General features: G+C 54.0%; 1 protein-coding gene across 1 annotated transcript; it reads left to right on the top strand.

Annotated features, from left to right (window-relative positions):
• Window positions 1–6,276: 6,276 nt before the first annotated feature.
• On the top strand, window positions 6,277–11,420 carry ZNF696 (zinc finger protein 696). The gene is made up of 3 exons (XM_069465910.1): window positions 6,277–6,501; window positions 7,287–7,393; window positions 10,214–11,420. Exons 2-3 carry the CDS (start codon window positions 7,378–7,380, stop codon window positions 11,326–11,328), a joined length of 1,131 nt encoding a protein of 376 aa, XP_069322011.1. The 5' UTR covers window positions 6,277–6,501; window positions 7,287–7,377; the 3' UTR covers window positions 11,329–11,420.
• Window positions 11,421–12,428: the final 1,008 nt, after the last annotated feature.

The raw sequence follows: 12,428 nt of genomic DNA, 5'->3' as shown, positions 1-12,428 counted from the left end.
TCAAATCTGACTTAACTCTTGCATTGATTCAACTTCTTACTACTTCTTATGTGGTTTTCACTTCTGATAATGTCTTTTCTTTTTATAGGAATAAACATTGTTAAGTAACCAAACACATTTTCTTTAACAAAAATATTTTAAGGAAGAGTTACTAAGAAATTAACATACAATGAAATCCAAGTAAATTATTCTAACTTGTATTTTGAAGGTGACTAAAAATTCTAAATATTTTCTCAGCCTGAATGAATGTTTGCTTTGACCCCATTTTTATTGCTGAGGTTGTGTGTTTCTCAGTCCCTTTTTCCATCCCAACCTGTCCTTTCTGCACTCCAGGGGACTCAGAGCCAGAAGCCCAGTGTCAGTGCCCCCCCACCCCCATTCCCCGACAGCTGAGTGCTCTCCCCACACAGTGCCCTTTACCGAACTCCTACACACACTTCAGCACCCACTCTGGCAGTGCTCACCTAAGTCGACTGCTCTCTGTCTGCTTCTGATGAAGCCCTCCACATACCCCTGTCCAGCACCTGCCACAATGTACCCGCTGTGCCTCCATGGCTGTCTCCTTTCTCTCTTGTGAGCACCCGAAGGCAGGCACCATGGTGTTCTGTTCATTTTTGCAGAAGTGAGTGCCCTGGGGTCAGTTCTCCCGACTCCAGGGCACCGATGTGCCCGTCTGGACCCGCCTAACAGCCCCTGGATCCTGGTGCACTGCAACTGCCTGTTGACCTCTCGTTTTCTACTCCCAGGTCACTGGTGTGTCTTGCTTCAGGCCTTCTCACATACGACCCACCTATTACCTCTCAGGGAGGAGTCTGTGCACAGCTTAGCTGGGGTCTCTGCCCCGGGCCTCATCAGGCAGGTCAGCTGTGGCCCAGCTGTGCTCTCTACTGGAGCCCGAGGTCCTGTCTGAGCTCGGTCAGGTTGCTGGCGGAGCTCAGGTCCTGAGCTGTAGGGTGGAGCCCTGGATTCCAGGAGGCAGTGCCTGGCGAGGCTCTGCGCTGCTCCTGCTCTCTGCTGGGAGCCGGTGACGCCTTTCCTACCCTTTTCTGTGCCCTGCTGGCTCAGGGTCTCTCTACTTTGGTTGATTTATAATCTCTTCTTTGAAGAACAGTATCCTTTCTCTGAGCTCTTTTAATTTTTTTTAAGAGATGTCATTTGTAATTTATTCAATGTAATTTTTTTCCAAGTTAAAGTGTCAGGTGTACAGGTTCATGGAAATAGTCCTAAAGGCCATGGCCTTTTAAGACCCTCAGTTATATCGTTTCCCCACTGAGTATCACCTCCCCAAAATAGAATCCCCACGCTTCCTTTCTAGGATGAAGGCATGCATGTCTTCACTGTCATTGGAGAACTATCCAGGGGCATCCTGAGGGGCTTGGGTCTACTTGCCCCCCAAACCCCCATCCCCCTGCCTGTTTCGATTCTGTTGGTCACAGGCCCTGTGGAAAGGCAGGAGAGGGCTGGGCAGGCCGGGAGAGCTCACCGCTGTGTGGTCGCCAGCTCTGCCACATCCCTCACGGGGCCGCCTCTCCTTCGGGGTGGCCGTGGCCTCATATCTGAAATGCAGTGTCCCCCCTCCCTCTTCACCACCCTCAGCGCACAGCCCCATCACCCATCGACTGGGCCTGTCCCGTGGTCCCTCCTCTCTTCAGTCCTGCTCAGGGACGGGACTGCCCAGACCTGCAGAGGTGAGGGCACTTCCCAGGCGGTGGTGAAGGGCTTCCTCTCACCGCTGTCCTGTCATTATCCTCTGTGTGTTTTCAGTACAATTTAAGGAAAAAGAGTAAGAGAAAAGGCCCCACTCACTTGTCTTTGACCAGAGAGCTGCTTATTTTTAGGAAATGCAAGCAGATTCTAGATATTGTTAGGAATGTGGCTTTGTCCCATCAGCACAGGGAGTGGGAGAGACAGACACCAAAACAGACAGCTGAAAAACTTAAGTTTTCTGAGTGTACACATAATACGAACATTCAACTGTGGGGAGCCGCTGCTGCAAGGAGCTCAGGCGGGTGCCCTGGCCAGTGGCCCAGAGCAATGGTCCAGAGAGTGCCCGAGACATAGTCCTGGGAGCCAGCTGCCCTCTCCTCTGCTTCTTGTAGCTGACTCTATAGTTTGTCTCTTGCCTTGAGAGGACACTCCCCTTGCGACTGGGTGTCTCTCCTTCAGTCCCATCACCTGCCTCTTAGGACAGCAGAGAAGGAACCCACTTCCTGTGCTCTTCTTCAAGCTCCTAAAACCCACAATTGGCCACTATCTCGTGAGGCAGAGGCAGGACAGTTTTTTAAGAAGTTAGAGTTGCGGTGACTTCCCGTGGGCGGCAGGGTTTGGAGGGGCAGAGTCCAGCCCTTCCCGCGTCCTCACCGCTCCCGCTGCCTCCCCCGCCCCATGCTGAGCGACTGTCCACCCCTCCCATCGGACAGAGGTCTTGATCTCCTTTCCCTGCCACCCACTGAAGAGATGGTCTTATCTTCCCCCAGATCTCTCCGTTCTCTGGCTCAGAGTCTGGTGACATTTGCCGCCACCCTTTCTGGTTTCAGACCCTGAGGAAGAGACAGGGCCCCAAGGGGACCGTGGGGGAGAGCTCCCAAGGCCAGGCCACCGGCCGGGTCCTGCGGAAGCATCAGAGCTCTCAGAGGCAGGCTGGGACGCCACGCCCCAGGCGACTGTCGGGGAAGAGGCGCCACCAACAAGGAACCCAAGCCCGGGAGCCTGGTGGCCCGCCCGGAAGACTATTCGGGAAGGAGCCCGGGTAGCTGGAGCCCCTCGGGGCCGGGTGGGTATCAGAAAGCCCCCAGAGTGGCCGGCAGCCTGGGGCCCCCGAGGGCGCGGGGCGAGTGCCACCGAGCTCTCGACCGAGGTCGGACGGGGGAAGCGCCCGCGCGTGCGGCCAGACCTCTGCACAGCTTGCTCTGCGCGGAGCGCCTGCGCTCCCACCGCGGCAAGGCGCCCTGCGAGTGCCGGGACCGCGGGCGCGCTGTCGGGCTTCGGGCAGCGGCGCGTTCTCACGTGCAAATGGCTGTGGCGCGTTGCGCTGCTCCGCTGCTCCGACTGCAGCGGGGCCTTCCTGGGGGCCCACTTCCTGCAGCACCGGCGGGTGCACGGGCCCGGGAGCCGACAGCCGGCTCCGGGCGCGGCCAGCCCTCCAGTCCCCTCGGAGGCCTTGGCAGGGGCGTGGCGCGGCCGTCCCTCCCTGCTCTTCGAAGCCGATGCCCTGAGCTTCCAAACACCTGCTGAGAAGCGGCCTGCAGTGCCTGAGGTGCGCTCCCGCAAAGACAGCCTTGGCGAAAACCCTGCCGGGCGCCACCAGCGGGCCCTCGTACAGCCTTCAGGCAGCAATGGTGTTTGGGGTTATTAAAAAACAAAACAAACGAAAAAAAAAAAAACGGTTAATCCGCACCGAGCACATTCACTGTGTCGCCTTTTACAAAACAGTGCGCAGACTTGTGCCCCAGGTAACTTATATTTTACCAGGAACAGCTGCGGGACGCGCCGCCCTGTGGCAAGCCTTCCGCGGTCGCCAGGGCGGGGGCACCGCCCGGAGCGAGGGGGGCCCGAGGGGGGTGGGCTTCTGGCCCGCAGGTCTGAGGAGGGCCGGGGCGGCCAGGCCAGCGGGCGACTCCGGTTCTGGAGGGTGGGGAGAGAGGGGATGCGTATTTGGAAAGGGGCCAGGAGGGGGCAGGACATCTGGCACAGTGGGAAGGAGCCCGGACTGTGTCCAGTAGGTAGTGGGGGGTTCCAGAGAGCGAAGGGCCTCAAGATCAGACTTGCTGCTTGGGAATACCAATTGCTGGGGAAGAGCAAGTCTTCAGAACACCCACGATGTTCCACTGGGACGCAGAGGGAAACTTACACTTACACTTTTTCCATCACCCCTTTTAAGTGTGTTACTTTTTGTATATGTTTTATAATTCTATATAATTTGTTACAAATAAATATGCAGCATGTGCTGGGTGTGTACTCAGAAGTGTTTACTGCTGCAGTGTTCAACGAAAAAGATTCCAGGTAGGAGCTGCTGAGGGTAGGTTGGGCGGGAGCCACAGGTGCAGCAGGTGCAGAAGCCCAGTTACATGCGGGGGCAGGCACACTGGGGACACCACGTGGCTCGTTTGCAGACACAGACCAGTGAGGGGGCTTTGGCCCTCCACTCTGTGCCCACTGGACCTGTCTGGCATCACTTGAGCCTGTTCAGGTCCTCCAGGGACTTGCCAGCCCTCTGAGCCGCCTGGCCCTGGACCTTTGGAGTGGGGCAGATCCCTACCAAAGCAAAGCTTCAAGTGACAGAACGCTCCTCAGCACTGTCTAGGGCAGCACATGAGCCTTGAGGGGCGGCCCTGAGGCAGCTCATGGGATTGGAGGAGGAGCTTCAGGAACCCAAGCGGCTCAAGGCTTTCTGGCTGGGACCAGAGCCCTGCCAGAGGCCACCTAGCCTCTCTGTCAGCTCCTGCCTCTCATCCCTGCAAAGGCTGTGTGTGGCCTCAGTCTCCGCGGCTGACTGGCCTTGTCCTGACACAATCTCAAACCAGGGCTTCAGAGGATCTTGACGACTCTCACTCTCAGCTTCTCGGAAAACCACTAGAGGGACTGAGCCACAGCTCATCCTGTGGGGGGTAGAGTTCCAGAATGATCTGGTGGGAACAGAAGTGGAGGGGCCTTTCCCACCCCGGTGGGAAAGGGGTGCTGTTAACAGATTGCATGAGGAGGGGTCCTGAGCAGAGCCAAACAACAGGTCCCCTCAAATGCATCCCGAACCTGTCGGAAAAGCAAAGCTAGCACAGATCCAATGTGAATGAGCCACAGCTGGGCATCCAAAGCAACGCATTCTGTGACAGCGAACTGGGAAACGGGAGCCTGTGAAGAGGAGGGTCACTTGCCACCTTAGTACACTGGCAGTCACCGGGTCACCTGAGAACATACTTGCATTCGATTTATAGTCTGTTATGGGGTCTAAATGAAACAGCCTTTCCTCACACGTTTACAAGCTTATTAACATCTTATTCTACTTGTGTTTGTCAGGACTTCACATTGTTGACAAAACTTTTGACAAAACTCATTTTTCCTACTATATAAGCAGAGTATATGGTAGAAAATTTGGAAAATGAAGAATAGAAAGAAGGAAAAAAATCACACTAGTTTCACAATGCATGGAAGAAATACACTCTTAATTTTTTTCATTAGGAAGTCAAATTGTTCCTGTTCACATCAATTTTTAATATCTATACCATTTTTTCCCTAATCTTTTTAGAATGGTTTGTATACATAAGTCCCTTGGCCCCACAACACTTGAGTGTATACGTCCTGTGCTCAAGGATAATCTCGTACAAAACAGTGCAGTTATCAAATGCAGGTACTAGAATGGGGACACAATGCCTTACCAACGCCCAGATTCCAGTTCCGTCTTGTCACACTAGTGTCCTTCGTGGCATTGTTCCCTCCGGGCGCGGATTCGTTCCCAGGAGCATATCCTGCCTTCTGTGCCAAGTCTCCTCAGGATTCCTTACTGTGGGTCGGGTCTTCAGCCTTCCTCTTCTCCTCAGGAATGGTCTATTCGTTGCAAGGGGAAAATAGCAACCACACAGTGGAAAAACCAGGCAACACTGTGACCACAGGATCAAAATTATCACTGGCCAGCGAAGAGCCGACGGACACCAGACACCTCCAAATGTGATACCCCAAAAGTGATACGCCTCACTCTGCAGTGTTCCCGCTGGAGATGCACGAAGCTCTCCAGTGACAAGGGAGGGAGGGAGCTTGAGGAAGGCACAGGCGGCAGGGCAGACGCCAGCGCAAGAGGCTTCCAGAAAAGGGAAACTTGTTGAGGACCGTCAGGGCTGTTTCCAGGAGCTCCCTGGGCTAGGAATGAGGGGCTTGAGGAGAGACCTAGGGGTGAGAAAACACCCGCCACGACGCAGCGCCCGCGACAGGTGCAGCCCAGGTTTCTCCGCCGTGGCGAAACGCCAGAGAATCCGCTCCACCGAGACGCCGCAGGACGCCGTGCCCGCGGGAGGCCCCGTCCACACATTAGCGTCTTCGCGCCCCAGAGGATCCCTGCCTTCCTGCGGGGCCCACAACGGCAAACGCTTTTGCGGGCCGCGTGCACCACCTCCCAGGCGCGAGACCCAGCGAAGCCAAGTACCCGACGGTCGAGACCCGGCCCGCCCCTCGGGCAGCCGAGAGAGCAATCCTCCCCCGGCCCAGAGCGTCGCCGGAAGTGCCCGCGCCGCGGGGGCGGGGCCGGCGGGGCTTCCGGCGCGCTGGGACTGGTGAGCGGCTGGCCAGATTGGGGCGAGTAGCCGCGAGTGTGGCCTGGATGAGGCGTCTTTGCGGCGTCTGCTGTGTGCCGTCCGCCCCGGTCCTCTCCTGCCGGCGGGCTGCTGCTGCGAGCGGCCGGAGAGGAGACGGCCCGCGAAGCCGCCGTTCGTTTGCGGGCCCCTGTGACCGGCCGGGCGGGGGGCTTCTCTCCAGCCGAGAGCGGCAGCGCCGCTTAACCCCAATACCTGCCAGGTAGGTATAGCCGTTTAAAAAAATCCACTTTTGGAGTAAAAAATGGTATTTTAAATTACCTGTCTTAATTTCAAATGAGGTGGGACTTAAAAAATATATTGCCCGCTTGTTTTTCTTTTGTGAGTTACCTGTTGATGATCTTTGGCAATTTTTCATACTTTCTCATTAACATGTAGAGGTCTTTATCAGTTAAGGATCTGAATCTTTATGTTGCAAGTATTCTCCTTTTTTGTTTTTGTTGTTTTACGTTACATTTTCTTATGTAGTTTTTAAATCTGTCAGGCTTTACTGATGGCAAGCTTGGAAAAATTATTCCTCAATCCTAATTTGCACCATTCAAATCATTTGTTCATATTTTTTTTTGTTTGTTTCCAATTTTTATATCCAAATCCTTATAATTATCAAGAAAATTTAAAAATTCATGGGTATTTGTCTAGACATTTGAGGACTGAAGGTGCTGGGTGTGTTCCGTGTGGAGCTGAGCAGCCCACAGCAGGCAGCTTGCAGAGGAGGCTGAGTCCATCTGTGCTCTGCATCTGCTGGGACCAGGGTTGTGGGGGCAGCAGAACCTGGAGTATCCCATAGAACACCAGTTTCTGGAGGTGACTGTTTAGTCAGGATCTTCTTGATTGCTGGTGACAAATGGGCCCAGCTGGGAGAGGCAGTTCCCTCTGGTTCCTCCAAGGCCCATTCTCTAAAGGCATTCTGACCTCACCCCATACTTCCCCTCTTCCTAGCGCTCACCATTGTTTGTTTTTTCCTTTTCTTCTCTTTTACCCAAGCAGAAATTGTTCCCACTGCTGGTGTTCTGCAAGGTGGAGTGAGGAGTAGAGTCCACAGGCCTGGTCTCTAGACACCAAGGAGAGGGATACCCTGATGGAGACCCCCACAGGTGAGGGGACACACTCACAGTCAGGCCCAGAGGCATTGGGAAAGGACCTTCCTGGGTTTAGGGGGGTGGGGACAGCATAGAAATTTGGGCTCCCCCAAGTACATCTGCTTGGTTGCTGCAGGGATGTAGCTGGGCTGAGGGGCATGGCCCCACCCCCAGCCTCTCCCCAGCCACAGCCTGCTGCACCCCTCCTGCCGCCCACTGGTCCCCTCTCTTCCTGCTGCATCCCTGCCACCTGTGCCAGGTGCTCTCCTGGCCACACACTATGCCTGTTGCTCTCTTCCTTTGGTTCCCCACCTACTAGCCTGAAGACTTCTAAAGATGACTATATTGATATTTGGCTTTGTTTGTCCAGGGTCCAGCATTGTCGGCTGGCCTAGGCTCAGAGGAGGTGACCAGACAGTGTTATGAGAGGAGGCCCTGGCTAGCCTCCCGCCTTTGGGCCATTTGCCCTCTCAGGCTCCAGGCTCCCTCTGTTCTGACAATTTAAGGCCACACTTGAGGGTTGTCAAAGCTGCAGGCTCATACTTTAACTTATTATGGTGCTATTATCCCGTTTTTGTATAACTAGTATTAACAAAATGCCATCTTCCCTTAGCAGAGAAATGTGCGCTGTTTGCAGCTTTTTTACACTCATACTCTATCTGATGATTCTTGTTCAGCAGTGGGATCCTGGGGACGATGTAACTGTGGCTTCCCAGAACATACACACACCTCAACACACCTATGCTTGAGTCTCCCGTGGGGTCAGAGAAACCCCCATGTCCATGCACAGACACCCATCCTGGGGCAAGGGGGCGGTGAGGAGGGAACAACCCAGAGGTACCAAGGGGCTGCTCTTCAAACCCAGCTTCCTGGCTGCGCCTCTCCCTTGTTTTCTTCCATCACGTTAAGGTCCAGTCCCAATGGTGCTCTTCACTGCCCTGCAGCTTTGGGCTGAATGGTAATTCTGGCAAGTGCCAAGATAGAGTGGTAGAAACGGGTTAATCACAATAAAACCACCCATTTTGAAAAGGAGTAAGGGAGAACACATCTTGGCTGCCACTGCAGAGCACGTACCGTGCCTTCCAAAGCAGGTCGAGGGAGTGGGGTAAACAGTGGATCCGTCAGACCTCAAGGGCATCTGTTCGGTGACAGTGGACTGAGTTTCTTGGGTAGGTCTGGCAGCCCCAGGTTCTGCCTCTGGGAAGATTTCTCTGTCAGAGTTTCTCAAGCTCAGCACCATGGACATTTGGGGCGCATGAGTCTTTGCTAAGGGGCTGCCCAGTGCACTGTGGGGTGTTCAGCAGCATCCTTGGCCTCTGCCCACTAGATGCCAGTAGCGTGACAGCCAAAAGTGTCTCCAGACATTGTCAAATGTGCCCTTCGGGGGCGAGGGGGAACACCCCCAAGAGGGCACTGCTTTGTTTTGGGGCCTTTGGGGCCACTCTGAGAGTTTGTCACTGGGAGGAGCCCCTGGTGCAGGGCTGGGCAGTGCAGGGCTGCCTTTTGGTGCCTGGGATCACCTCAGGAGAGACATAGTCCTCAGGACCTGAAGGCTTGATCCAGGAGAGCGCGAGCAGTTGTGTGTGGCCCTCCTTTCATTGTGATTTTGAAGTCAGTTTCTCGAACCTTTAAGTCAGCCAAACCACAAGACCAGGCTTGGGCTTCTGCAAAGGGGCTTTTGTTCTGAGCACCACACTGAGGCCTCTCCCACCTCCTGCTGCTCAGTTTAACGTTCTGTGCTGGGGTGTAGGTGGGAAACATCAGTGGTAGCCTGCTGCTCTCCTCCACCCTGGGGTGGTGTCCCTGCCCCCAGCGCACCCACATGGACGTCTCTGTCACATCTACACAGTCTAAATTCTTGAGACTGGGTGCAGTGGAAAATTTAACTGCTTCAGTTCAGCTGATGCAGGTGATTGTCTATAGGCAGAAAAGTTTCCCTCAGCATGCTGACATGCTTGCCTCAGCAGTCCCTGTCCTCTACTGTGCCCCCTCCTGACTAACCACCCCTGTCTCTCATGAAGACTGCGATACCAGCCAGCATTCTCATAACCAAGTATTTTGCCACCACCTCCCTAAAGCTTCTAAGTGGCCACACGGTCCACCCCTGTGAGCCAATGGGACCGAATTTAACCGGCCTAACAACTGCCTGTCACTGCCTAACAACAAGGGCCGTCAGCACTCAGCCTGGACAAGGAGGCCCCCAGCCCAGCCAGTGCTACAGTCCCCCGATGGGATACTGCTTACAGCTCTTGGTACTAACTTCTGTCCAAGTAAGGACTCTTTATTTGCACGTAACAGGAGCCCTTTGAGTTGGTGGGTTGTGGGGGTTGTTAAGGATGCAGTGTTGTCTCAGGAAATCCAAAGTCAGAGAAAGAAGATGGAACCAGGACATGCCATCAGGTGCTTCTGTCCCTGTGACTTCTGGAACATCTGCTTCCCTTTCATTCTGTTTTGCTGCCAGCCAGTCTCCTGTGCATTCCTGGCCAACTGGCAAATAAGGCAGTGCCAGAGCCTGTGTTTCTGTCCCCTCCACTCCCAAGACTGGGCACGCAGAGGCTAAAGGCTTAGCCCGTTTCTGGAGGCACAGTGAAGGAGTCCAGTTGCCCTCCTCCAGCCCCTCGTGCACACCTGTGACCACAGGCCTCAGGGAGCAGGGAGGGAAGCCGGGCAGGAGCCAGACAGGCATAGTGCTAGGCAGCCACTACAAGCTGACTTCATGGCCATTGCTCCTCATGACCATTGACTGCCAGTGCCCTCCTAAATTCACACGCAGCCTTTATGTTGTAATAGAGTTTGCTTATGCCTAAAATCATACCTATCTCACCTCTTTTCCAGCTGTGAACACTGCTTGTCTAGCACAAGCCTCCAGGGGCAGCCAGGGCGCCGAGTGTGCTGCCTCAGCTGTTGAGCAATCAGCTTGGAGCACAGGATTGACACCAAAGCAGGAAGCTCCGGAAGGAGAGTGCCATGGAGAGGCTGCACCAGGCCCAGTACGGGGGCCTCCCAGAGCACTGGGGTCTCTTGACCTTGGTGCAAACGAGGAAGCCAGAGAGAGGCCCGGAAATGCCCCTTGGTGCCTGGTCACTCAAGAGAAAACTGGAGGGCAGAATGGCCCCGAGAACAGTGTGCCCGAGTCAGACATCACTCTGAACACAGGCTCTGTGGCAGATGGAAGAGGCCCCTGGAAGGGGCGACCCTATCAGTGCAACACCTGTGACCGGAGCTTCAAGTGCTATTCGGATGTGGTCAAACATCAGAGCATCCACTCTGGGGAGAAGCCGTTCGAGTGCACTGACTGTGGGAAAGCCTTCATCCACAGCTCACATGTCGTCAGACACCAGAGGATCCACAATGGGGAGAAGCCTTATGTTTGTAAGGAGTGTGGGAAAGCGTTCAGCCAGAGCTTCAACCTTATTAGACATCAGAGAATTCACACAGGAGAAAAACCCTACGAATGTACTGAATGTGGCAAGTCCTTCAGCCAGAGGTCAGATGCCATCAAGCATCAGAGAATTCACACTGGGGAGAGACTGTATGAATGTAGCGAATGTGGGAAAACCTTTATCCACAGTTCCAATGTTGTTCGGCACCAGAGAATCCACCATGGAGAGAATCCCTACGAGTGTAAGGAGTGTGGGAAAGCCTTCAGCCAGAGCTCCAACCTCATCCAGCACCAGAGGGTGCACACTGGGGAGAGGCCTTACGAGTGCAGTGACTGCGGGCGCGCCTTCAGCCGCAGCTCCTTCCTCAGTGAGCACCGCAGGATCCACACTGGGGAGAGGCCCTATGAGTGCAGCGACTGCGGGCGCGCTTTCCGGGCCCTGTCAGGCTTCTTCCGGCATCAGAGGATCCACACGGGTGAGAAGCCGTTCCGCTGCACGGAGTGTGGCAAGGCGTTCCGCCTGAGCTTTCATCTGATCCAGCACAGGCGGGTACACGGCACAGAGTGAGCCTGTGCTGGGGTGAATGCGGGCAGAACGCTGTGTGAGCAGATTGAGGGGTGGGCACAGAGGCAGAGGTCTGTATTCGTGCCATGTGTGGTATGGAAAATAATAAAACCGTCTGGGTGGTTTAAATTCTTGCCTCTGTGAAAGCCTTCAGTCTGCCTGCCCTTGCTCAGGAGCAGTCAGAAGAGAAAGGAGTCTCAGGAGAGACAAGTGTTATGGGTGGGAAGAGCAGAGCAGGTTTCCCAAAGGAAAGGAGGAAATTTGAGGTCCAGTCCTGGGCCTGGGTACCTGCTGCTTACATGTCACCTCAGGCAGCATCTCGCACCCCCGTCGCTCTCCTGCAGAGCCTTGCCTGAGCCACCCTCACCCTCCACATGCAGTCAGCTGCAGTGAAACTCTGGTTTTCCCATTTACATATGGTGAAGTGCATAGATCTGGTGTTCAGTCATGAGTTGTGACCAACAACCTGTTTTGACCTTTAGAACCACCATGCTATCCAGACACAGACTATTTCCGTCACCGTAGAGAGTCCCGTCACTCTCCCATCCCCAGAGGCAACCAATGCTGTTGTTCATATTTGTAATTGAGTAGTTTTCTCAGCCTGCTTATTACTTCCTGGAGAAATACAGGAACCCAAAGGCCTCTTTTCATTTTGAACTGTCTCAGTCCCTTTTCATTCAAACTGATATAACTCCCTTAAAAGTCTTGTGGATTTCCTATGTAGAATACAGTCTACTCCATTAGACCAAAAAAATATGCTTCAATTTTTTTTTTTCAAGTCACAAGGTGTGTTAGGATGCTATGGGACAACATCCCTTACATTGCTTAGAAACCCTTTTGTCTAGCTTAGGGGGGTTGTACTAGATACTATCTTGAACCTTTCTGGGGCTTTAACAAAGGTTATGGCCACAACCTTGATTCTATCTTCACCCTGAGGCCCCTGAGGCCATTTACTATTTGAAGAGTCTTATGCTGACTGGAGAAACAGATGTTAAATGGTTTTACTTCCCAAGTAAAGCTCCAACTCTTATATATTTCCTCTAAATTCTGCTTGCAAACTGGATAATTCATCCTTTAGCTCATTTCACACTCGAAGACCATGC

The sequence above is a fragment of the Eulemur rufifrons genome, chromosome 3 (genome assembly GCF_041146395.1).
Source record: "Eulemur rufifrons isolate Redbay chromosome 3, OSU_ERuf_1, whole genome shotgun sequence".
Taxonomy (NCBI): Eukaryota; Metazoa; Chordata; class Mammalia; order Primates; family Lemuridae; genus Eulemur; species Eulemur rufifrons.
This window is presented reverse-complemented; position numbering and strand designations above follow the sequence as displayed.